The following is a 27,500-nucleotide window of genomic DNA, read 5'->3' as shown; positions in this document are numbered from 1 at the left end:
CATGTTTAATACATATAGTTAATATTGTTAACAACTTAAAGGTGTTTAAAGATAATACAAGCATGTTTAACACATATAGTTAATATTGTTAACAAGTTAAAGGTGTTTAAAGATAATACAAGCATGTTTAACACATATAGTTAATATTGTTAACAAGTTAAAGGTGTTTAAAGAAAATACAAGCATGTTTAACACATATAGTTAATATTGTTAATAAGTTAAAGGTGTTTAAAGATAATACAAGCATGTTTAACACATATAGTTAATATTGTTAACAACGTAAAGGTGTTTAAAGATAATACAAGCATGTTTAACACATAGTTAATATTGTTAATAAGTTAAAGGTGTTTAAAGATAATACAAGCATGTTTAATACGTATAGTTAATATTGTTAACAACTTAAAGGTGTTTAAAGATAATACAAGCATGTTTAACACATATAGTTAATATTGTTAACAAGTTAAAGGTGTTTAAAGATAATACAAGCATGTTTAATACATATAGTTAATATTGTTAACAACTTAAAGGTGTTTAAAGATAATACAAGCATGTTTAATACATATAGTTAATATTGTTAACAACTTAAAGGTGTTTAAAGATAATACAAGCATGTTTAACACATATAGTTAATATTGTTAACAAGTTAAAGGTGTTTAAAGATAATACAAGCATGTTTAACACATATAGTTAATATTGTTAACAAGTTAAAGGTGTTTAAAGAAAATACAAGCATGTTTAACACATATAGTTAATATTGTTAATAAGTTAAAGGTGTTTAAAGATAATACAAGCATGTTTAACACATATAGTTAATATTGTTAACAACTTAAAGGTGTTTAAAGATAATACAAGCATGTTTAACACATAGTTAATATTGTTAACAACTTAAAGGTGTTTAAAGATAATACAAGCATGTTTAATACATATAGTTAATATTGTTAACAACTTAAAGGTGTTTAAAGATAATACAAGCATGTTTAACACATATAGTTAATATTGTTAACAAGTTAAAGGTGTTTAAAGATAATACAAGCATGTTTAACACATATAGTTAATATTGTTAACAAGTTAAAAGTGTTTAAAGAAAATACAAGCATGTTTAACACATTTAGTTAATATTGTTAATAAGTTAAAGGTGTTTAAAGATAATACAAGCATGTTTAACACATATAGTTAATATTGTTAACAACTTAAAGGTGTTTAAAGATAATACAAGCATGTTTAACACATAGTTAATATTGTTAATAAGTTAAAGGTGTTTAAAGATAATACAAGCATGTTTAATACGTATAGTTAATATTGTTAACAACTTAAAGGTGTTTAAAGATAATACAAGCATGTTTAACACATATAGTTAATATTGTTAACAAGTTAAAGGTGTTTAAAGATAATACAAGCATGTTTAACACATATAGTTGATATTGTTAATAAGTTAAAGGTGTTTAAAGATAATACAAGCATGTTTAACACATATAGTTAATATTGTTAACAACTTAAAGGTGTTTAAAGATAATACAAGCATGTTTAACACATATAGTTAATATTGTTAACAACTTAAAGGTGTTTAAAGATAATACAAGCATGTTTAACACATAGTTAATATTGTTAATAAGTTAAAGGTGTTTAAAGATAATACAAGCATGTTTAACACATAGTTAATATTGTTAATAAGTTAAAGGTGTTTAAAGATAATACAAGCATGTTTAACACATATAGTTAATATTGTTAACAAGTTAAAGGTGTTTAAAGATAATACAAGCATGTTTAACACATATAGATTCCTTTCTTTCATGAAGACAAGAATATAAGTTGGTGTATTACCTGATTCTGATGACTTGCATTGATTGGAATCAGACAATGGTGATGATAACGTCCGCATTTTCGAATGGAGGAGAAAAAAAGTCCTCCTTTCTGTCCAATACCACATGAAAGTGGTTGGTTTTTGGCATCTTATTTGTCCAGCTTCCGTACTCCTTTGTATACACATTACAAGAAATACATTGTCGGCAAACTCCGTAGCTTGCTAGCTTGTGCACGCCAGCTTTCTGAGACTCTTATTTTGTTAGCGCAAACTGTGCAACTGTGCAGTCGGTCTTTGGAGTTTTGACGACAGGTACGGCGCCAGAGTCTGTTGAAATAAACTGTTTCTCGCCTTCCAGTCGGTAATTTTAATGAGCTGGCAGCAGCCAGCGTCATCTCAGAAGACCCTCGGGTGCCGTGAATGTCAATCAAGTGACCAAAGTGACGTCATAGTGAAGATTTATGATCGCTCATTTTTAGGACTATTTTTTTGTGATCGACTGACACACCCTCCGCGATCGACATAATGAGCACCCCTGGTCTAGTCTCTTACGTGAATGATATAATTTCATATTATTTCATATTTTATGCTAATGTGTTAATAATTTCACACATAAGTCGCTCCTGAGTATAAGTCGCACCCCCAAACTATGAAAAAAAACTGCGACTTATAGCCCGAAAAATACGGTATGTTCTTTACACGTGTATGTCAACTTTTGATGGCGACTGTATGTTTTAGCTATTCAGGTTTCCATGTCAGTGTTAAACGCAGTGCACGGACGTCTCAGTTGGATGATGATTACAATGATGGTGATGGCGCTCTCCTCTTCCAACCTTTGCAATTAGCACGCGCTCTCTCTGCTCGTCAAGTGGCCGGCAAGCACGAGCAGATGTCACACACCCGCCCGGACGCTCGCACGCGTGCCGTGCACTCGTGCGCAACACGCTGGTCATGTAGGAATTACGGTTATTTCCCCTGAGAGGGTTGGGGCAGAGGGCGAGGGTCTCAGCCCCGGGAAGATGAGAGCAGGGGCCACTCGTCCTTCCCCCACTTTGTCGCCGCACTCAGAGCGAGTGGGAGGCGGAGAGCAGAGAAGACGCTAAAGTGCTTGCTTGCTAATCACGCCTTTCAGATGGAGAGGGACCCATTCACCACGGAGTGTGCTCCTCCTGGCTCAACAGGATCGAGAAGGGCGACGTGGTGCCGTGTTTTGTCCGAGGGTAAATACCGCGGAACGTTCGCGACTGACTTGTGAGGGTTTTCACTCATGTGCCCTTTTTCCTCTTAAAGGGCGCCAAACTTCCAGCTGCCCAAAGACCACCAAGCTCCTTGCATCCTGGTGGGCCCGGGGACAGGCATCGCCCCCTTCAGGAGCTTCTGGCAGCAGAGGCTGTTTGATCTCGAACACAAAGGTTAGAGTTCACACTTTATGAACAGGTTTTTACTTTAAAGGGGAACAATATCACAATTTCAGAAGGGTTAAAACCAGGCCCGGCCCTAACAAATCTGGCGCCCTAGGCAAGATTTTAGGTGGCGCCCCCCCCACATCGGCAGTGAAGTGTATATACTCACAAGAAACCGAATAGCTTTGTCTTTGACCTTTTTTTTTTACTTACAACTATACCTAATATATAAAGGGGTGGAAAAGTGACTATTACCTGCAGGGCAAACATTAGCTAACCAGAAGGCAAAAACAATGTAAACAAAAAACACCTGCTTAAAAGATCTAATACAAATGTCCCTGAGGAATGTAAGGTGGGAGTACTGTAATTACCTAACGTTACATTATTATTTACCATAACAATTTAGCCCCCTCCACAATATTAACCCGACGTTAAAACAGAACTAGCTATTTATTGATTAGCAATTGCCGAATCATGTAACATTAGCTTAATGCTAAAAAGCCAGGTTACTATCACATTCTGTAACAGACAAATAATTTCATGTAGGCTAACGTTACCTACCTGCTGCCTCTTGTCTTTTTCTCGTTTCTCCTCCTCTTCTTTTCTCTTTTTTCTTCCCTGGGCACCTGACAGTTTTGGCCGTTTTGACATCTTGTGTTGATTTTTTGATGTGGTGACGTCCAAAAAGAGTCATGATACGGGAAGGGAGGGGGCGCACCGTGCGGGGGGGGGGGGGGGGGTGTAATGTTGTAACAAATAATATTTCTATTATATAGACTTTACTTTGCATTTTAATTAACGTGGGATTATTTTTTGTATTTAGAAATAATAGTACCAACTTTTTTTTTTTTTTTCTCCAACATTTGTGGCACTGGCGTGGCGCCCCCTGATGGACGACGCCCTTAGCATTTGCCTATACGGCCTATGCCACGGGCCGGCCCTGGTTAAAACCATTAAAAATCAGTTCCCAGTGGCTTATTTTATTTTTTGAAGTTTTTTTTCAAAATTTTACCCATCACACAATATCCCTAAAAAAAGCTTCAAAGTGCCTGATTTTAAGCATCGTTAAAATCCAGCGTCCATTTTCCTGTGACGTCACATAGTGAAGCCAACACAAACAAACATGGCGGATAGAACAGCAAGCTATAGCGACATTAGCTCGGATTCAGACTCAGATTTCAGCGGCTTAAGCGATTCAACAGATTACGCATGTATTGAAACGGATGGTTGTAGTGTGGAGGCAGGTAGCCAAAACCAAATTGAAGAAGAAACTGAAGCTATTGAGCCATATCGGTTTGAACCGTATGCAAGCGAAACCCACGAAAACGACACGACAGCCAGCGACACGGGAGAAAGCGAGGACGAATTTGGCGATCGCCTTCTAACCAACGATTGGTATGTGTTTGTTTGGCATTAAAGGAAACTAACAACTATGAACTAGGTTTACAGCATATGAAATACATTTGGCAACAACATGCACTTTGAGAGTGCAGACAGCCCAATTTTCATCAATTAATATATTCTGTAGACATACCCTCATCCGCGCTCTTTTCCTGAAAGCTGATCTGTCCAGTTTTGGAGTTGATGCCAGCAGGCCAGGGAAGCTAGGGTCGATATTCTTCTCTTGATCATCTTCGGTGGCATAAGGGACGGTGTGAGCCAAGACATCCAGGGGGTTTAGCTTGCTCGTCTGCGGGAACAAACTGCCGCCATTGCTTGCCGTGCTAGCGAGGTCCTTTGTCCCTGAATTGCTCACACACTCCGGCAGATTCAATGGGGGTCTGGCGGCAGATTTCTTTGACTTTATGGTTGTAAATGCATCTGCTTTGAGTGTCGCAGGATATCCACACATTCTTGCCATCTCTGTCGTAGCATAGCTTTCGTGGGTAAAGTGTGCGGAACAAACGTCCAATTTCTTGCCACTTTGGCATCTTTGGGCCACTGGTGCAACTTGAATCCGTCCCTGTTGGTGTTGTTACACCCTCCGACAACACACCGACGAGGCATGATGTCTCCAAGGTACGGAAAACAGTCGAAAAAACGGAAAATAACAGAGCTGATTTGACTCGGTGTTTGAGAAAATGGCGGATTGCTTCCCGATGTGACGTCATCGCTCCGAGAGCGAGTACTAGAAAGGCGTTTAATTCGCCAAAATTCACCCATTTAGAGTTCGGAAATGGGTTAAAAAAATATATGGTCTTTTTTCTGCAACATCAAGGTATATATTGACGCTTACATAGGTCTGGTGATAATGTTCCCCTTTAAGCTCAAAACTAACATCCATCCATCCATCCATTTCCTACCGCTTGTCCCTTTTTTGGGGTTGCGGGGGGGTGCTGGAGCCTATTTCAGCTGCATTCGGGCAGTTGGCAGGGTACACCCTGGACAAGTCGCCACCTCATCACAGGGCCAACACAGATAGACAGACAACATTCACACACTAGGGACCATTTAGTGTTGCCAATCAACCTATCCCCAGGTGCATGTCTTTGGAGGTGGGAGGAAGCCGGAGTACCCGGAGGGAACCCACGCAGTCACGGGGAGAACATGCAAACTCCACACAGAAAGATCCCGAGCCCGGGATTGAACTACTGAGGACCTTCGTATTGTGAGGCACATTAGATTAGATTCGATTTATTGGTCCCCTTGGGGAAATTCATTGTCACTGCCGTACATTTAAACACTAGACATTACACATCACACACAAAAAAACAAACAAAAAGACATCATACATGACTAACACACATTTACAGGCTTGTCAGACAGGTCGGCCGGGCCTGCTATTAAGGGCGGCTATAGCTGCAGGGATCAGGCTTTTCCTGAGGCGGGCCCTCCGGAATTTGATAGTTCTGTACCTGCGCCCTGATGGTAGTGGGATGATGTATTGGTGTAGTGGGTGAGTGATATCCTGGACTAGTGTTTTTGCCAGTCGGGTGATGGACCTGTGGTTTAAGTCTGAAATGTTGGGTGTGGGTAGGCCGATGATTTTAGCTGCTATGTTTGTAATGCGTGTGAGTTTGGTCCGGTTGGTTACAGAAAGCATGGTGAAAAAACATGTGGAACAGTACAGAAGGATGGGTTGAACAATGCTTTGGTAAAGTAATAACAGGAGATGAGGTGCAACGTATAGTCCTTTAAGTTTCCGGATGGCTGACAGTCTTTGTTGACTTCTTTTTTGAATGTCCGTGGTGTGTTGATCAAAGGTGAGTTTATTGTCCAAGGTTATGCCCAGGTATTTGAAAGTGTCAACTGTTTTAACTGTTTGTGTGTTTATGATGATGGGGTTCAAACACTGATGACATCTATTAAACAAGACAAGAAGCAAATAATTAAAGTTGGCTCAATTTGAGGAGAGACGCTTGGACATCTGTACCCTTGTACAGTGTCATTACGCTCTGCCAAAAGATTGTACGCCTCCTCCTTTATTTGGACTTTCTCTGACCACATGACAACAGCTGCTTCTTAGGGACCAGGTCGTAAACAGCCATCGCCTTTGGTTACAACAGTTCAAAAGAAAAGGTCGTAAAACAGTTCACAGAAAAGGTCGTAAAAGAGTTCAAAAAGAGGTTCGTAAAACAGTTGAAAAAGGTGGTTCAAAAAGAGGTCGTCTGGAAATTGGGCAGATCATGCCTTCTCTCCGCTTTGTAGTCCTTGGGTTAAAACAATATATTTCTGTTGATTACAATACCTCTGCAGCATCGCGTGGACATCGGGGGTAGTACCTCTGGATTGGCAGACCGGGTTGGTGGTTCCTCTCTTTAAAAAGGGGAACCGGAGGGTGTGTTCTAACTATCGTGGGATCACACTCCTCAGCGTTCCCGGTAAGGTCTATTCAGGTGTACTGGAGAGGAGGCTACGCCGGATAGTCCAACCTCGGATTCAGGAGGAACAGTGTGGTTTTCGTCCTGGTCGTGGAACTGTGGACCAGCTCTATACTCTCGGCAGGGTCCTTGAGGGTGCATGGGAGTTTGCCCAACCAGTCTACATGTGCTTTGTGGACTTGGAGAAGGCATTCGACCGTGTCCCTCGGGAAGTCCTGTGGGGAGTGCTCAGAGAGTATGGGGTTTCGGACTGTCTGATTGTGGCGGTCCGCTCCCTGTATGATCAGTGTCAGAGCTTGGTTCCCATTGCCGGCAGTAAGTCGGACACGTTTCCGGTGAGGGTTGGACTCCGCCAAGGCTGCCCTTTGTCACCGATTCTGTTCATAACTTTTATGGACAGAATTTCTAGGTGCAGTCAAGGCGTTGAGGGGATCCGGTTTGGTGGCTGCAGGATTAGGTCTCTGCTTTTTGCAGATGATTTGGTCCTGATGGCTTCATCTGGCCAGGATCTTCAGCTCTCACTGGATCGGTTCGCAGCTGAGTGTGAAGCGACTGGGATGAGAATCAGCACCTCCAAGTCCGAGTCCATGGTTCTCGCCCGGAAAAGGGTGGAGTGCCATCTCCGGGTTGGGGAGGAGATCTTGCCCCAAGTGGAGGAGTTCAAGTACCTCGGAGTCTTGTTCACGAGTGAGGGAAGAGTGGATCGTGAGATCGACAGGCGGATCGGTGCGGTGTCTTCAGTAATGCGGACGCTGTATCGATCCGTTGTGGTGAAGAAGGAGCTGAGCCGGAAGGCAAAGCTCTCAATTTACCGGTCGATCTACGTTCCCATCCTCACCTATGGTCATGAGCTTTGGGTTATGACGGAAAGGACAAGATCACGGGTACAAGCGGCCAAAATGAGTTTCCTCCGCCGGGTGGCGGGGCTCTCCCTTAGAGATAGGGTGAGAAGCTCTGTCATCCGGGAGGAGCTCAAAGTAAAGCCGCTGCTCCTCCACATGGAGAGGAGCCAGATGAGGTGGTTTGGGCATCTGGTCAGGATGCCACCCGAGCGTTCCCTAAGGAGGTGTTTAGGGCATGTCCGACCGGTAGGAGGCCACGGGGAAGACCCAGGACACGTTGGGAAGACTATGTCTCCCGGCTGGCCTGGGAACGCCTCGGGATCCCCCGGGAGGAGCTGGACGAAGTGGCTGGGGAGAGGGAAGTCTGGGCTTCCCTGCTTAGGCTGCTGCCCCCGCGACCCGACCTCGGATAAGCGGAAGAAGATGGATGGATGGATGGATGGATGATTACAATACATGAAAGAAACATAAACACCTTCATGTTGCTTCCCCCCCTACACAGTGGAGTTTTACAAGCCTTCTTCTTGGTAGGTTTCAAAGACAGCTTTTGGTCTTCCCGCTGGGAACTCATTTCAACAAGTTTTTGTGATAACTTAGATACAATTATTCTAACACACATACACTAACCCCTGTGCCACCGTGCTGCCCTCAAAACTAACAGTACATTGGAAAACTGGATGAAGCAATTCCTGAAGGATTTGCGTGGGAGTGCTCCGATGCTGAAGTTGAACTTCAAAATGACTAATTGTTGAAGGTGGGCACACCATTCCCAAACAGGCTGAATATTTTGAAGTTGGAAAGGTTTGAATCAGATGAAAATTGTGGAACTTTGAAGAATGTCCCATTGAATTTCCCCAAAAATTGGGAATTTCGGGTAAAGTGGGAATTTTTTTGAAAATGAAAAAAACTTGAATGGTCTGAATGAGTTGAAACGGTTGGTGTTGGAATTTCAAATCGGTCGAAAAATTTTGAATTAGTAACACGTTGAATTGAGAAATGGTATTACGGAATGTAGAGGTAGCCCTCCAGTGGGTTCCTCGGACCACCACACACTGCAACGAGAGCCCGGATTTCAGGGTACAACACTGTTTTATTTTCATCGATGTTGAGAGCCGTTCGCTTTCCAGCAAAATGTATTTTCTTTGTCTGTGTCGCTCTCTTTCTGCCTCCCATTCCAACTCCAACCCCGTGTCTCGTTACGGCTGCTGCTAATAAAGGCGACAGGTGATTAGATAACAAGGCCCACCTGGGCCATCTCCTCACCTGTCACTGTCTTCGAGGCTGGTCCTTGCACACCCAGTTCCGCGGCAGGCCCGCAGGCCACGCCCCTCCTCCACACAGAATTCCTGGAAAACCGGGAATTTTTCGGAAATGCTCTATAAGCTGTACACTCCATCCATCCATCTTCTTCCGCTTATCCGAAGTCGGGTTGCGTTGGCAGCAGCCTAAGCAGGGAAGCCCAGACTTCCCTCTCCCCAGCCACTTCGTCCAGCTCCTCCCGGGGGATCCCGAGGCGTTCCCAGGCCAGCCGGGAGACATAGTCTTCCCAGCGTGTCCTGGGTCTTCCCCGTGGCCTCCTACCGGTCGGACGTGCCCTAAACACCTCCCGAGGGAGGCTCCTCCATGTGGAGGAGCAGCGGCTTTACTTTGAGCTCCTCCCGGATGACAGAGCTTCTCACCCTATCTCTAAGGGAGAGACCCGCCACCCGGCGGAGGAAACTCATTTGGGCCGCTTGTACCCGTGATCTTGTCCTTTCGGTCATAACCCAAAGCTCATGACCATAGGTGAGGATGGGAACGTAGATCGACCGGTAAATTGAGAGCTTTGCCTTCCGGCTCAGCTCCTTCTTCATCGCAACGGATCGATACAGCGTCCGCATTACTGAATGGTTCTCGCCTGGAAAAGGGTGGAGTGCCATCTCCAAGTTGGGGAGGAGATCTTGCCCCAAGTGGAGGAGTTCAAGTACCTCGAAGTCTTGTTCACGAGTGAGGGAAGAGTTAATGGTGAGATCGACAGCCTGAAAGTTTAGTTTCTACCGTGTCAGACTTTAGACATTTTGTCCTCTTCCCTCTGGTGTTGACATGGCGCGACTTAATGGCGTACCTGTTTTCTCCAGGGATCGAGTCTTGGCCCATGATCCTGGTGTTTGGCTGCCGGCAGTCGGAGATGGACCACATCTACAAGGAGGAGACCATCCAGGCGAAGAACAAGGAGGTGTTTAAGGAGCTCTACACAGCCTATTCCAGAGAACCTGGCAAACCAAAGGTAGCAAAAACCTCCTCCTTTTTAGATGTTTGTGTTTCTACTGCATACTTGCCAACCTTGAGACCTCCGATTTCGGGAGGTGGGGGGGTGGGGGCGTGGTCGGGGGTGGGGCGGGGGGCGTGGTTAAGATATATATATATATATATATATATATATATATATATATATATATATATATATATAAGAAATACTTGACTTTCAGTGAGTTCTAGCTATATATATATATATATATATATATATATATATATATATATATATATATATATATATATATATATTTTATTACATATACAGTATATATATACATATACATGTATACATATATACATATATATATATATATATATATATATATATATATATATATATATACATACATATATATGTGTATATATATAAATAAATAAAATAAATACTTGAATTTCAGTGTTCATTTATTTACACATATACGCACACATAACACTCATCTACTCATTGTTGAGTTAAGGGTTGAATTGTCCATCCTTGTTCTATTCTCTGTCACTATTTCAGAACACACACATTATACAAATATACATTATAAAATCAATAAGAAAACGGGAGCTCTAATTTGGGAGTCTGAATTAGGATCAGAAGTTCCTATATAAACATTGCGCACTCACGTCGCCTTTTTGTATTGATTACTGCAGCTGTGCACTGGATTCATTCACAAATACAAACTACAACTCACAAACACTTTAGAGTTAGGCTCCACCATCAAAATGTGTACTTAAACTTATAAAGATCACATGGCTATTATTCAGTGAGTTGATTCACCAAAACTAACCTGTTATACAGGAGGAAAAAGCACACAGGACGTTTCAATTGTTCACAGACTGGTCGCGCTCATCAGAATGACAAGACACTTCCGGTCTGCAGGTGATAGCATTCAATTGGGAAGAAACGCCCTACTGCCCCCTACTGACCAATGTGAATACTGATAAATGTGTAATGACAGCTCCAAAAACGAATTCAAACCACAAAATAAAATAAATAAATCAACACAAAAATGTGACACATTATGGGTGGGTCACATATGCATGTACAGTAGATGGCAGTATTGTCCTGTTTAAAAGTGTCACAACATTGCTGTTTACGGCAGACAAACTGCTTTACGGTAGACCAAAACTTGACTGCTGTTGTTGTGTGTTGTTACCGCGCTGGGAGGACGTTAATGAAACTGCCTAACAATAAACCCACATAAGAAACCAAGAACTCGCCCTCCATCATTAGCTGTTTATATGGTGGGAAAGCGGACGTGAGAACAGGCTGTCAACACGTCACTCAGGTCCGCATGGAGCTGGAGGGGGCGTGGCCTCCAGCTCCGCCTGAATTTCGGGAGATTTTCGGGAGAAAATTTGTCCCGGGAGGTTTTCGGGAGAGGCGCTGAATTTCGGGAGTCTCCCGGAAAATCCGGGAGGGTTGGCAAGTATGTTCTACTGTGACCTCATTCTTCTTCTTCTTGTAACGTTGAATGGTCGCTGCTCAGAAATACGTGCAGGATGTTCTACGCGAGCAGCTGTCAGAGAGAGTGCACCAGTGCCTGCGGGAGGAGGGAGGACACATCTACGTGTGCGGAGACGTCACCATGGCCGGCGACGTCCTGAAGACGGTGCAGCAAATCATCAAGCAGCAGGGCAACATGAGCCTGGAGGACGCCGGCTTCTACATCAGCAAGCTGCGGGTGCGACACAGACCAAACCTCTCTCCCCGTCCGCCGTGTCCAAAAAAAATCAAAAAAAATCGAGTAACTCCCAACCTCTTTCTCCGCAGGACGAGAACCGCTACCACGAGGACATCTTCGGGGTCACCCTGCGCACTTACGAGGTCACCAACAGACTGCGGTCCGAGTCCATCGCCTACATCGAGGAGAGCAAGAAAGATTCAGACGAGTAAGTGGAGAGCGAATACGCCAGTGGTCCGAGAGAAGCATTATATATTCTAATCTACATGAAATAAACTTCCATGTGGTCGACATCAGTGGTTCTCGAACTTTACCACCTCAGAAAACACTTACCACCATAATGACCAACGTTAAAATACAGTAAAGTTAAAGTACCACTGATAGTCAAACACACGCTAAGTGAGATGAAATTACCTTCTGCATTTGACCCATACCCTTCTTCCACCCCCTGGGAGGTGAGGGTATGCTACTGTACTAAGTACAGTAGCGTATCTAGTCGATACTACTAAGATTACATACCTGCCAACTTTTGAAATCAGAAAAACCTAGTAGCCAGGGCCCAGGTAGGTCCAGGACAAAGTCCTGGTGGGGGGTTCAGGGCTTCGCCCCCCCGACGCAAAATGATTGATTGCATTCAGACAGGTTAAAATGTTGCTAAAACCATCACTTTTCTATCAGTCACAGTGACTTTTCAAAACAAAAATATTACAGCAAAAATCATATGGGTTGATTGACATGTTTATTCTGTAAGATAACTTCAATAGTTTGAAATTATTTTGACAGTTAATGCCAGTTATCCTGTCAACCTTTCACAAGACTTCAATTTGTTCATTGAAAGTATAAACACTTTTTACAGTAAACAAATGGTAAAACAGTACTAAACAATTCCATTAAAAAAAAAATTGGTGTCATTATTAACTTTCTGTCCAAGCTTGTATAATCTACTGCCTTGTTCAATTGTAAAAAATATTCTGTGCCTAAAATTCACATTTCTATCACAATGATCATACTGTAAACATGGTAAGCTAACTTCATTACAATTAATAGTCCTGTCAATAGCATGGAATTACAATTCAAATGTAGTTTTTTCAAAAGAATTCAAAATATGAAAAATGAATGAAAATGAATTGAAGCCATCAGACACTTGAAAAGTGGCACATCACATCTCTAATGTAATCATTTGAACTTTTCAACAGAAATAGCACTGCAAAAATATTAAGGACATACTTCTGTATTTTGGTAGTTATGCTGTCAACATTTAACAAGATTTCTTCAACTTGGACTTGAAAGCATAAATAGTATAAACACTTTTAACAGTATAACAGTACTAAACAATTCCAATAGATAACATTGGTGTCATTACCTTTTTGTTTGCTCAATTATTGCCTCCGTAAATAAAACTTTGGCATTTATCACATCCAAAGAATCTGTTTGGGCGACGAAAAACGTTGAAAGTTTTCCACTTGTATCGCTAGCAACGGCATTAGACTTGTGTTTTTTTGTCCCAACGTGGTCTTTTACATGGCTAATTCCTCCGTGTCCGATGGAAAAATCTTGTCTGCACAAGGTGCAATTGGCGTAGTTTTCACCCTTTTTGGAAGGGATAATTATTCCCGGATAGGCTTTTGAATATTCTTCACGGAATGACTGCAGTTTTCTTTTCGGTTTAAGACTCGTTTGCGATTTTTCTCCGGCTGATTCCATGATCGTTCGCTCGTTTGGAAACAATGGCAACTGGTGCCTCGTGCTTGGCAGCGGTGCTATAAATAGCCTCGCGCATGGCATTCGGAATGGCTCGATAGGAAGTTACGGGAAGCAGTGTCGATTGTCATTGTTGTTACGCGATTTCGTGAATAAAACTTTTTTTTTAATATTTTTCTTAAATTAATGAAAAACCGTATTTTTTATCACTGCAACCGTAACCCGGAATAGGTTGATGAAAACCGTACTAATTACGGGAAAACCGGAGTAGTTGGCAGGTATGTGATTACATCGATATTTTTTGGCATCACATCTTCTTTCAATTTTTTTTATTTATATATATATATTTTTTTTTGAAGTATTTATTTCAAACCTGCACAATACAACAACACATATTTTTTTTTTTTTTTTTTACATTTTGGCAGAGACATTTATGCAAGGCTTGAAAAGGGGTTGGATGAAGCAATTGCTTATAATATCCCAACCCCTCTCACTCACTCCACATTTAACATAAACAATATAATACAAGAACAATACCATACCTGCCAACTACTCCGGTTTTCCCGTAATTAGTACGGTTTTCATCAACCTATTCCGGGTTACGGTTGCAGTGATAAAAAATACGGTTTTTCATTCATTAAAAAAAAAAAATTTTTTTTTAAGTTTTATTCACGAAATCGCGTAACAACAATGACAATCGACCTGCTTCCCGTAACTTCCTATCGAGCCATTCCGCGAGGCTATTTATAGCACCGCTGCCAAGCACGAGGCACCAGTTGCCATTGTTTCCAAACGAGCGAACGATCATGGAATCAGCCGGAGAAAAATCGCAAACGAGTCTTAAACCGAAAAGAAAACTGCAGTCATTCCGTGAAGAATATTCAAAAGCCTATCCGGGAATAATTATCCCTTCCAAAAAGGGTGAAAACTACGCCAATTGCACCTTGTGCAGACAAGATTTTTCCATCGGACACGGAGGAATTAGCCATGTAAAAGACCACGTTGGGACAAAAAAACACAAGTCTAATGCCGTTGCTAGCGATACAAGTGGAAAACTTTCAACGTTTTTCGGATTTTAGCCACAAAAAGGTAATGACACCAATGTTATCTATTGGAATTGTTTAGTACTGTTATACTGTTAAAAGTGTTTATACTATTTATGCTTTCAAGTCCAAGTTGAAGAAATCTTGTTAAATGTTGACAGCATAACTACCAAAATACAGAAGTATGTCCTTAATATTTTTGCAGTGCTATTTCTGTTGAAAAGTTCAAATGATTACATTAGAGATGTGATGTGCCACTTTTCAAGTGTCTGATGGCTTCAATTCATTTTCATTCATTTTTCATATTTTGAATTCTTTTGAAAGGCTTACAAAAAAACGACATTTGAATTGTAATTCCATGCTATTGACAGGACTATTAATTGTAATGAAGTTAGCTTACCATGTTTACAGTATGAGAAATGTGAATTTTAGGCACAGAATATTTTTTACAATTGAACAAGGCAGTAGATTATACAAGCTTGGACAGAAAGTTAATAATGACACCAATTTTTTTTTTAATGGAATTGTTTAGTACTGTTTTACCATTTGTTTACTGTAAAAAGTGTTTATACTTTCAATGAACAAATTGAAGTCTTGTGAAAGGTTGACAGGATAACTGGCATTAACTGTCAAAATAATTTCAAACTATTGAAGTTAGCTTACAGAATAAACATGTCAATCAACCCATATGATTTTTGCTGTAATATTTTTGTTTTGAAAAGTCACTGTGACTGATAGAAAAGTGATGGTTTTAGCAACATTTTAACCTGTCTGAATGCTAATAATCATTTTGCGTCGGGGGGCGAAGCCTGAACCCCCCACCAGGACTTTGTCCTGGACCTACCGGGGCCTGCGGCCCCTGGACCCTGGCTACTAGGTTTTTCTGATTTCAAAAGTTGGCAGGTATGCAATACTATACAAACAAAAACAAGAAAAACTCCTATACACTAATAATACAATAGTACCACTGTTACTATGAGACAAGACAAGACGAGACAAAAAACACACACACACACACACACACACACACACACAGGCCCAAACACTCTCTGACCATACACCTCTCTCTCATCGCTCTGTGCTGAGGGCATCACTCTCTTTCCTCCTTGTACTACTTCAGTACTTCTTTTTTAAACAGTCTTTTAAATGTAATCATGTTAGAACAGGTTTTTAACTGGTCCCCTAAGTTGTTCCACAGACTGACTCCACGCACTGAAATGCACATTGATTTTAAAGTTGTTCTAAATTCAGGCAAATACAATTAGTTGTTTCCTCTTAGACTGTAACTATGATGAGCATCTCTATCCTGGAATAGGTTCTGTATATTGGATGGTAGAGAGTTTTGGGATGCCCTAAACAGTTTTAAAGTTGATCACATCGTGCAGTTTAAGTTGCTTTAACTCCATGAATAGTGGATTTGAATGATGTCTGTAGTGAACATTGGACACAATCCTAATGGCCTTTTTCTGCAGAGTGACTAAAGGCTGTAGATGAGATTTATAACAATTTCCCCAGACTTCAACAAAATAGTTTAAATGTGACATAATAAATGAATGATACAATAACAGCAGAGCATTGGTGTTCAATAAATGACATGATCTCCTCATCATTCCAACACATTTAGCAACTTTTGTCCTTACGTAACTTATATGAGGCTTCCCTGATATATTTTCATCTATTACCACTCCTAAGAATGAATTTTTTTGGACATATTCTATTGGTGTATCATCAATAACAATCCTGATGGGTATTTCACTTTTGCGATTGCTAAAGAGCATGATTTTGGTCTTCTTTAAATTGAGAGACAATTTGTTGGTATTAAACCAAGTTTTTAACTTGATCATCTCCTCAGTTACAGAGGCCAGAAGTTGCTTCACGTCGTCACCTGCACATGTAATGGTTGTATTGTCTTCATGTGGTCACCTGCACATGTAATGTTGCTTCATGTGGTCACCTGCACATGTAATGTTGCTTCATGTGGTCACCTGCACATGTAATGGTTGTATTGTCTTCATGTGGTCACCTGCACATGTAATGGTTGTATCGTCAGCAAAGAGGATGAACTTCAGCAGTGTTGATACTTTACATATTTCATTGATATACATTATAAATAGTGTGGGTCCTCGTATCGACCCCTGGGGGACTCCACAGGTTATGTTCATGAGTGTAGATTGATGTTGGTCGATCTGAACAATCTGCTGTCTCTCATTCAAGTAGCTCTTCAGCCATTTCCCTGCCACTCCCCTTATGCCATAGTTTTCCAGTTTGTTTACCAAAATCTGGTGGTCAATGGTATCGAAAGCCTTTTTGCAGATCAATAAAAATTCCTATAACAAATTTGTTTTTCTCGATACCATTAGTAATGTTCTCTATTCGATCACTCAAAGCTAATGAAGTTGACCTATTTTGTCGGAACCCATATTGACAGTCAGATAATAATGTGTGCTTTTCAATGAAGCCACGAAGTCTATTATCAAATAACTTTTCCATTATTTTTGACAAGTGGTGTTTGATATTATTATTATATTATGTTCATAAAGTCAGTAAATACGTCCCTGGACACATGAGGACTTTGAATATGACCAATGTATGATCCGGTAACTACTTGGTATCGGATCGATACCTAAATTTGTGGTATCATCCAAAACTAATGTAAAGTACCAAACAACAGAAGAATAAGTGATTATTACATTTTAACAGAAGTGTAGATAGAACATGTTAAAAGAGACACTAAGCAGATATTAACAATAAATGAACAAGTAGATTAATCATTAATTTTCTACCGCTTGTCCTTAATAATGTTGACAAAATAATAGAATGGAAAATGACACAATACGTTACTGCTTATGTCAGCAGCTAAATTATGAGCCTTTGTTTGTTTACTTCAGTGTTTTTCAACCACTGTGCCGTGGGAGATTATCTAGTTTCACCTATTTTGGTTAAAAATATTTTTTGCAAACCAGTAATTATAGTCTGCAAATGATGTGTTGTTGTTGAGTTTCTGTACTGTCTGGAGATCGACAGACTTACCACGTTATACTCTTCCATATCAGTAGGTGGCAGCCGATAGCAAATTGCTGTGTAGATGTCGGAAACAGCGGGAGGCAGCGTGCAGGTAAAAAGGTGTCAAATGCTTAAACCAAAAATAAACAAAAGGTAAGTGCCCCTAGAAAAGGCATTGAAGCTTAGGGAAGGCTATGCAGTACGAAACTAAAACTAAACTGGCTTACAAAGTAAACAAAAACAGAATGCTGGACGACAGCAAAGACTTACTGTGGAGCGAAGACAATGTACATCCGAACATGACATGACCATCAACAATGTCCCCACTAAGAAGGATAAAAACAACTGAAATATTCTCGATTGCTAAAACAAAGTAGATGCGGGAAATATCGCTCAAAGGAAGACATGAAACTGCTACAGGAAAATACCAAAAAAAAGGGAAAAAGCCACCAAAATAGGAGCCCAAGACAAGAACTAAAACACTACACACAAGAAAACAGCAATAAACTCCAAATAAGTCAGCGTGATGTGACAGGTGGTGACAGTACACCTACTTTGAGACAAGAGCTATATTGATGCATGCTTGGTTATGCTTTAAAGTCATATCCAACAATTGCGACAACGACTTTTTACTGTTAACTGAGTTTTGTTTTTTAGTGATTTCTGCTGGTGGTGTGCCTCAGAATTTTTTCAACACAAAAAATGTGCCTTGGCTCAAAAAAGGTTGAAAAACAGTGGTTTACTTACTACTAAAAGACAAGTTGTCTTGTAGGTTCACTATTTTATTTAAGGGCAAATTTGCAATGAAGTGAATTATATTTATATAGCGCTTTTCTCTAGTGACTCAAAGCGCTTTTACATAGTGAAAGCCAATATCTAAGTTCCATTTAAAGCAGTGTGGGTGGCACTGGGAGCAGGTGGGTAAAGTGTCTTGCCCAAGGACACAACGGCAGTGACTAGGATGGTGGAAGCGGGAATCGAACCTTGAACCCTCAAGTTGCTGGCACGGCCACTCTACCAACCGAGCTATACCGCCCAATAAAAAACATATGTTTAATGTACCCTAAGATTTTTTGTTAGAATAAAGCCAATAATGCAATTTTTGTGGTCCCCTTTATTTAGGAAAATACCGAAAAGTATCAAAATGATTTTGGTACCGGTACCAAAATTGTCAGGACTTGGACTATGGCGTGGTTTGTTCTCCCGTGGTGCAAATGATTTGGACCAGACATGGCGTGAAGTTGAAGACATATTTAATTTTAACACTCAAAAAAAAAGAAACAAACAAAAGGCGCTCACAGTGGAGGTACAAAACTTGGCTATAAACACAAAACTTGCACAAAGGCAGAAACTATGAACAATGAAACAAAAACACCAACTGTGGCATTAATAAACAAAAACTTACTTGGACGTGGCATGAAGTGCGCAGAGGTAAACAGATTGTGACAGCCTGGCAACTGGAAGCTTAAATAATAGTGATATGATTAAAGACAGGTGCGTGAGTTGTGAGGGCAGGTGAAAACTAATGGGTTGCTATCGTGACAAACAAGAGTGCACAATGAGTCCAAACGTGGAACAGGTGAAACTAATGGGTAACCATGGAAACAAGACAAGGGAGTGAAAAGCCAGAAACTAAAGAGTCCAATAATTAAACAAAACAAAACTAAAACAAAACATGATTACACAGACATGACAAAAATATTGGTATCGGGACAACACTAGTGTGAATGGGTGAATGTGGAAATAGCGTCAAAGTGCTTTGAGCACCTTGAAGGTAGAAAAGTGCTATACACTTAAGTATAACCCATTTACTTAGGATAGGATAGGTCTTTATTGTCATTGCACAAGTACAACAAAAACTTGTTTTCAGCACAAACCCGTTCAAGATTAGACAAACAAACAGTGTACAGGGTTACAGAGCAGGCACGCTGATGGGTCGCCACAAGGCGCCCCGTAAAAGGTGGGAAAAAGGTAAAACGCTGGGGAAGAAGATGAGTAAAAAAAAATACAATCTAGACTGGGCTCCTAAGGGGGCCTAGTCTGGAGTGGGAAAAAACTTCCATAGCAAAGCACATATACATATTACAACATACATCTCGAGATATCTAGCAACAGAGGGGAGGGAGTGCGGGGTCATGGTGGAAGGCCGCAGCTCTCAGGCGCTGACCATCCTTTCATCACCCCTATGGGATTTGCGTCGAGGGCTTTGGATTGGGGGTGTGGGGTATGTATGTGTGTGGTGTAGAGATGCGCGGATAGGCAATTATTTCATCCGCAACCGCATCAGAAAGTCGTCAACCATCCGCCATCCACCCGAATTAACATTTAATCAAGACCGCACACGCCCGCCACCCGCCCGTTGTTATATATCTAATATAGACGATGCAAGGCATTAGTGAGGTTATAAAGCTTTTGCCTGTTAAAGAAAGGAGACTGATGCAGAGACATTCAATGCGTGCCACGCTGTCACGGCCCAGACGCACACCAGTGCGCAATCATCTGGGAGCCGCGCTGAGCGCACCTCCAAGCGCGTGGGGGTGCGATGTCCCTCGCACCCGCGGCGGCTCCACCCGGGCTCGCGCCCGAGGCTTCAGCGCGCACCGCGGCGGCCATCCTACTCGTCGCGGCCTAGCCCTCGCGGCTCTCGCTGCCGGCGACGGCCGGGTATGGGCCCGACGCTCCAGCGCCATCCATTTTCAGGGCTAGTTGATTCGGCAGGTGGGTTGTTACACACTCCTTAGCGGGTTCCGACTTCCATGGCCACCGTCCTGCTGTCTATATCAACCAGGGTGAGCCCCACCCCTTTCGTGAGCGCACTGCGCGCGTAGTGAGCCCTGTTACGCGTTCCCGGCAACAGGGGTGTCGGGCAGGTAAGCTGCGCGGGCGGAGCGCGCGGAGTGACCCCTGTTACGAGCCCCCGGCCACGGGGGTGGCGGGCAGGTAAGCTGCTTACCTGCTGCGCATGACGCCGGCCGCGGCGAAGGCGGACGAGGCGGGGTGTCGGTGCGGTGGGCGCGGTGGTGACCCTGGACGTGCGTCGGGCCCTTCTCGCGGATCACCTCAGCTACGGCCCCCGGTGGGGCCCTCTCGGGGGAAGGGGTCTCGGTCCCGGACCCCGGCGAGGCGTCCCTTCTCCGCTCCGTAAAAGTGTCCATCTCTTTTCTTTTTTTCTTCTGTTGTGGCATATGCTGCAGGTGCCTGCTCGTTTTTCGTATGTGGGTAACAACATTTAACTATGTATATATATTTCCCAATTGGTTTAACTGCCACCCGCCTGAATCTATTTAAAATCTAATTTTTTTTTATTTCAACCGCCCGACCCGACCCGCGGATAAAATCTATTTTTTTTTTATTTCAACCGCCCGATCCACGGATAATCCGCGGACTCCGCGGTTGTGTCCGCAAACCGCGCATCTCTAGTGTGGTGTATATTTTTGTGGATGTGTGTAAGCCTGCAGTGTGTCTCTGTTCCGCGGCCTTGATGTCGTGCAGTCGCTAGTCCAAAGTCAGCAACAACAGGTGTGTGTCCATGAGAGACAAGAAGGGAGTTTGTTGTGTCTTCACTGCACTGTCCTTCAGGAGAGTCTCCAATCCAAGTTAGAATGTTTTGTATGCGAGTGAAAATAAAATGTGCTTTTCACTCTAAATTGTCTATGACTGGTCCTCAAACCTGCGGGGCAGACAGTCCGATGTGATCCAAAAATCACAAGAGTGTCCACAGTTCTTCCCGCATCCGCCAATCATTCGTGGCAGCTTTGGGTTGCTTTGAAGACTGCCATCCATCCATCCATCCATCTTCTTCCGCTTATCCGAGGTCGGGTCGTGGGGGCAGCAGCCTAAGCAGGGAAGCCCAGACTTCCCTCTCCCCAGCCACTTCGTCCAGCTCTTCCTGTGGGACCCCGAGGCGTTCCCAGGCCAGCCGGGAGACATAGTCTTCCCAACGTGTCCTGGGTCTTCCCCGCGGCCTCCTACCGGTCGGACGTGCCCTAAACACCTCCCTAGGGAGGCGTTCGGGTGGCATCCTGACCAGATGCCCGAACCACCTCATCTGGCTCCTCTCCATGTGGAGGAGCAGCGGCTTTACTTTGAGTTCCTCCCGGATGACAGAGCTTCTCACCCTATCTCTAAGGGAGAGCCCCGCCACCCGGCGGAGGAAACTCATTTCGGCCGCTTGTACCCGTGATCTTGTCCTTTCGGTCATAACCCAAAGCTCATGACCATAGGTGAGGATGGGAACGTAGATCGACCGGTAAATTGAGAGCTTTGCCTTCCGGCTCAGCTCTTTCTTCACACAACGGATCGATACAGCGTCCGCATTACTGAAGACGCCGCACCGATCCGCCTGTCAATCTCACGATCCACTCTTCCCTCACTCGTGAACAAGACTCCGAGGTACTTGAACTCCTCCACTTGGGGCAAGATCTCCTCCCCAACCCGGAGATGGCACTCCACCCTTTTCCGGGCGAGAACCATGGACTCGGACTTGGAGGTGCTGATTCTCATCCCAGTCGCTTCACACTCGGCTGCGAACCGATCCAGCGAGAGCTGAAGATCCTGGCCAGATGAAGCCATCAGGACCACATCATCTGCAAAAAGCAGAGACCTAATCCTGCAGCCACCAAACCAGATCCCCTCAACGCTTTGACTGCGCCTAGAAATTCTGTCCATAAAAGTTATGAACAGAATCGGTGACAAAGGGCAGCCTTGGCGGAGTCCAACCCTCACTGGAAACGTGTCCGACTTACTGCCGGCAATGCGGACCAAGCTCTGACACTGATCATACAGGGAGCGGACTGCCACAATCAGACAGTCCGATACCCCATACTCCCTGAGCACTTCCCACAGGACTTCCCGAGAGACACGGTCGAATGCCTTCTCCAAGTCCACAAAACACATGTAGACTGGTTGGGCAAACTCCCATGCACCCTCAAGGACCCTGCCCAGAGTATAGAGCTGGTCCACAGTTCCACGACCAGGACGAAAACCACACTGTTCCTCCTGAATCCGAGGTTCGACTATCTGGCGTAGCCTCCTCTCCAGTACACCTGAATAGACCTTACCGGGAAGGCTGAGGAGTGTGATCCCACGATAGTTAGAACACACCCTCCGGTTCCCCTTCTTAAAGAGAGGAACCACCACCCCGGTCTGCCAATCCAGTGGTACCGCCCCCGATGTCCACGCGATGCTGCAGACTGAAGACTGCCAGAAACTTCCAATTTGTGGACAAACCAGAGCAACGCTTACTCCAATCAGCAGATGTCCTGTTGTCATAATTCCTAATAGGTGGATATCTTCACTTCTTCTCCTCCCAAGAGTCCGTGGTGTGTCCAGCAACAACAACCACTCCGTCACGACAAGCAGGTTCCCCGAAACCCAAGATCTTGTCCATTTCGTTGAGGCCAGTTAAATAATTCCAATGTTGATTTGAAGAGCAGTGCAAAAAGAGGCAACAAGAAAGTTAAGACAAGACAAAGAAGCAAGCAGGAGAGATAAGGGAGAGGAAAGGGGAGCGTCCGCCCTCCATGAGTGCCAGAGAGAAAGAATGTGGAGCCAATATAGACGTTCAGCGTAGTTATACAAATGTATAGGGTGTAGAAATTGGAATTAGTAATCTAAGTGAAGTGAATTACATTTATATAGCGCTTTTTCTCAGCAAGACATTGTTTTTGTACAAACGCAAGCATAATGAAGACGCTTTCAATCCAGGGTCTTCACGCCATGCTGCTTGATTGAAGACGACAATTTCTTTATTGTTTCCTTCACGAACGCCGCATCGGTTTATTCTGCCCGTGCGTCTTACGTTCTTTGGAAGCGTCTTTACGCCACGCATTTCCTCTCTTCAAAGGGCGTCCTTTTTTAACGGAAGCGCAAATGCAGGATGCCGCGTGAAACGCACGCAAACAAAACAAACAAAAAAAAACAAAGTGCGTAACCATGGGAACGTGTCGGAGGAAGGGGGTTTTCTTCTCTAAACGCCATTAGAGCGACGAGGAGTTTTTGTCTCGCTCGTTTTCGTCGGCGCTCGTCCAGGATGAGACGCACCCGCGCCACGGAAGAGCCGAGCCACACTGCAAAAAGTCAGTGTTCAAAAACAAGAAAAAAAAAATACAAAAATGAGGGGTATTTTATTTGAACTAAGCAAAATTATCTGCCAATAGAACGAGAAAATTTGGCTTGTCAAGATTTTCCAAAACAAGTAAAATTAGCTAACCTCAACGAACCTAAAAATAGCTTAAAATAAGTATATTCTCACTAATAACAAGTGCACTTTTCTTGGTAGAAAAAAAAAAGAGACCTTTTTGCTCAATATGTTGAAAAATATTCTTAAATGAAGTAAATGCTAGTGCCATTATCTTGACATAATGATATGCGCTCGGCATCATAATTTTTTTTCTGCTTGAAATAAGAAATTTTACTTCAAAAAAGTAGTTTTATACTTGTGAGTGTTGATGACACAGCTTTGCAACACTTGATATTCTAGTTTCAAGCATGTTTTACTCAATATAGGTCATCACATCTCAGCAACAAGCTGTAATATCTTACTGAGATCATTTAAGACCAAAACACTTAAAACAAGTAAAACACCTTAACATAACATCTGCTTAGTGAGAAGAATTATCTTATCAGACAGAAAATAACTAATAACAAGTGCACTTTTCTTGGTAGAAAAAAAGAGACCTTTTTGCTCAATATGTTGAAAAATATTCTTAAATGAAGTAAATGCTAGTGCCATTATCTTGACATAATGATATGCGCTCGGCATTACATTTCTTGAAACCAGCAAACTTACACTAAAAACTAGTTTATTTTTTAATGGAAAGGCAACAAGGCAAGCGCTTGTTACTCTCGGGGTCTCCTAGCCGCTCAGGCAAATCATATTGTCTCAAAATGCATTTTTCCATGGATAACATGACATCATCGCGCCAAGTGCGTGCTCTTTCAGTCAATTAGTGCGCATATATACAGCCCGGCCCCCGGCCAAAACATTTTTTATTGTAATTTTGAAGAATTTATCTGAATGTGCATGAACTATTTCTGTTCAAACTTGTTAGAAATGTCAAATGTTTAAATAGTAACTGTCAGTTTACTGTACTGTGCCAACTGTACACTGCAAAAACTGAAATCTAAGTATGATGAAATATGTCAAATAAGGGTGATATTTGCTTATTTTTTGTCTGATAAGATATTTCTTCTCACTAAGCAGATTTTATGTTAGAGTGTTTTACTTGTTTTAAGGGTGTTGGTCCTAAATGATCTCAGTAAGATATTACAGCTTGTTGCTGAGATGTGATGACCTATATTGAGTAAAACATGCTTGAAACTTGTTTTGTCCAAATGTCCAAAACACACCCAGCAATGGTGAACAGGAAGGCAGGGAAGAAGAGGGGGAAAAGGCGGCCAAAATGGTCAAAAGTCCCAATTTTGTCCAAAATACCTCCCCGGGTTCCAGTCCCACAAGTCCTGCCGCTGGCCGTACAAGTCCCGGGATGCAAAAAATGTCCATAACGCACCCAACAAAGTACCACGGGAAGTGGGGGATAAAAGTTGGAAAAGTAGGCAAAAGTCCCAAAAAATGTTCAAAATACCTACCCAGGTTGGAGTGGTACAAGTCTTAAGACTTGTACCACTCGAACCCGGGTGTGATTTTTGAACATTTTACCGACTTTTCTCACTTTTCTCCCCACCTTCCCATGGGACTTTGCTGGGCACGTTTTGGACATTTTGGGCATCCCGGCCGGCGGCGGGACTTGTGGGACTCGAACCTGGTTAGGTATTTTGAACATTTTTGGGACTTTTGCCGACTTTTCCAACCCCTCCTACCTCCCCGTGGGACTCGGCTGGGTGTGTTATGGACATTTTGGGCATCCTAGGACTTGCGAGATGTGATGACCTATATTGAGTAAAACATGCTTGAAACTAGAATATCAAGTGTTGCAAAGCTGTGTCATCAACACTCACAAGTATAAAACTACTTTTTTAAAGTAATCATTTCTTACTTCAAGCATGAAAAAAAAAAATCATGATGCCGAGCGCATATCATTATGTCAAGATAATGGCACTAGCATTTACTTCATTTAAGAATATTTTTCAACATATTGAGCAAAAAGGTCTCGTTTTTTTTCTACCAAGAAAAGTGCACTTGTTATTAGTGAGAATATACTTATTTTAAGCTATTTTTGGGCTCATTGAGGTTAGCTAATTTTACTTGTTTTGGAAATTCTTGACAAGCCGAATTTTCTTGTTCTATTGGCAGATAATTTTGCTTATTTTCTTGTTTTTGAACACTGACTTTTTGCAGTGCACATGTTTAAGTCAGGACTTTGGGAAGGCCATTCTAAAAACCTTAATTCTAGCCTGATTTAGCCATTCCTTTACCATTTTTATTGTATTGTGGCCAAACGGCTTAATTTTTCTTTCATCTGACATCACATGGACAAAGATAAGACCTTCTGGAGGAAAGTTCTGTGGTCAGATGAAACAAAAATGGAGCTGTTTGGCCACAATACCCAGCAATATGTTTGGAGGAGAAAAGGTGAGGCCTTTAATCCCAGGAACACCATGCCTACCGTCAAGCATGGTGGTGGTAGTATTATGCTCTGGGCCTAATTTTACTTGTTTTGGAAATTCTTGACAAGCCGAATTTTCTTGTTCTATTGGCAGATCATTTTGCTTAGTTCAAGTAAAATACCCCTCATTTTTGTATTTTTTTTTTTCTTGTTTTTGAACACTGACTTTTTGCAGTGTACTACTTTATGAGAGCGTATTTTATATTGTTTCATTAAAAATAAAACAGCAAAGTCCATTTGGCTGTCATCTGTTTTAATTATGAGACACAATTGTGTCAAAGTCATGATTTTTTTTTTTTTTCATGCTTGAAGTAAGAAATGATGACTTTAAAAAAGTAGTTTTCTACTTGTGAGTGTTGATGACACAGCTTTGCAACACTTGATATTCTAGTTTCAAGCATGTTTTACTCAATATAGGTCATCACATCTCAGCAACAAGCTGTAATATCTTACTGAGATCTTTTAGGACCCATCCATCCATTTCCTACCGCTTGTCCCTTTTGGGGTCGCTGGAGCCTATCTCACCAAAACACTTAAAACAAGTAAAACACTCTAACATAAAATATGCTAAGTGAGAAGAATGATCTTATCAGACAGAAAATAAGCAAATATCGCCCTTATTTGACATATTTCATCTTGCTTAGATTTCACTTTTTGCAGTGCAGGGAGGCGTGCGGCGGCAGCACGGCCGCGCCTCGCCACTCCAATGTCACATTTGGGCGTCAGCGCCGTTGTTAGAATAATTGTATCTAAGTTATCGCAAAAACTTTGTGTTGAAATGAGTTCCCGGCGAGAAGAACAAAAGATGTCTTTGAACCTACCCAAGAAGAAGGCTTGTAAAACTCCACTGTGTAGGATGGGAAGCAACATGAAGGTGTTCTGTTTCTTTCATGTATTGCAATCAACAGAAAGATATTGCCGTGACCCAAGAACTACAAAGCAGAGAGGAAGCAGGGCCCGACTCCCCTCCAGGCACCGCTTTTTGAACTCTTTTACGAACCTCTTTTTTAACTCTTTTGCGGCCTCTTTTTTGAACCGACCATTTCTTTTGAACTGTTTTGTAATCAATGGCGATGGCTGTTTACGACCCCCGTCCCTTTGGAAGCAGCTGTTGCCATGTGGTCAGGGAAGGTCCAAATAAAAGGGGGCGTGCAATCTTTTGGTAGAGCGTGCTGAGACACTGTGCAAGGGTACACTGTCCAGGTGTCTCTCCTCAAATTGAGCCAAATTGAATTCTGTCTCTGTTTAATTCTTTGCTTCTTGTCTTGTTTAATAAATGTTTGAACCTGACAGGCCTAACATGTGTTACATTTCTCTGTCTGTGTTCATCCTCAGGGTTTTCTGCTCGTAG

General features: G+C 42.4%; 1 protein-coding gene across 4 annotated transcripts in view; it reads left to right on the top strand.

Annotated features, from left to right (window-relative positions):
- Positions 1 to 27,500, top strand: part of LOC133577220 (nitric oxide synthase 1-like) — a 214,890-nt gene that overhangs the window by 186,489 nt on the left and 901 nt on the right. For 3 of the 4 annotated variants that reach the window (XM_061930864.2, XM_061930857.2, XM_061930881.2), the window contains 6 exons: positions 2,934 to 3,021; positions 3,092 to 3,213; positions 9,985 to 10,133; positions 11,641 to 11,835; positions 11,925 to 12,043; positions 27,485 to 27,500. The exon at positions 27,485 to 27,500 is cut by the window's right edge. In XM_061930864.2, coding sequence (XP_061786848.1) covers positions 2,934 to 3,021; positions 3,092 to 3,213; positions 9,985 to 10,133; positions 11,641 to 11,835; positions 11,925 to 12,043; positions 27,485 to 27,500 — 689 coding nt within the window. Of the gene's footprint in view, positions 1 to 2,933; positions 3,022 to 3,091; positions 3,214 to 9,984; positions 10,134 to 11,640; positions 11,836 to 11,924; positions 12,048 to 27,484 lie in introns of those variants that run through there. The other variant, XM_061930871.2, reaches the window with a different exon arrangement.

Source organism: Nerophis lumbriciformis, linkage group LG38 (assembly GCF_033978685.3).
Source record: "Nerophis lumbriciformis linkage group LG38, RoL_Nlum_v2.1, whole genome shotgun sequence".
NCBI lineage: Eukaryota > Metazoa > Chordata > Actinopteri > Syngnathiformes > Syngnathidae > Nerophis > Nerophis lumbriciformis.
The sequence above is the reverse complement of the archived record's forward strand: the minus strand, read 5'-3'. Positions and strand labels throughout refer to the sequence as shown.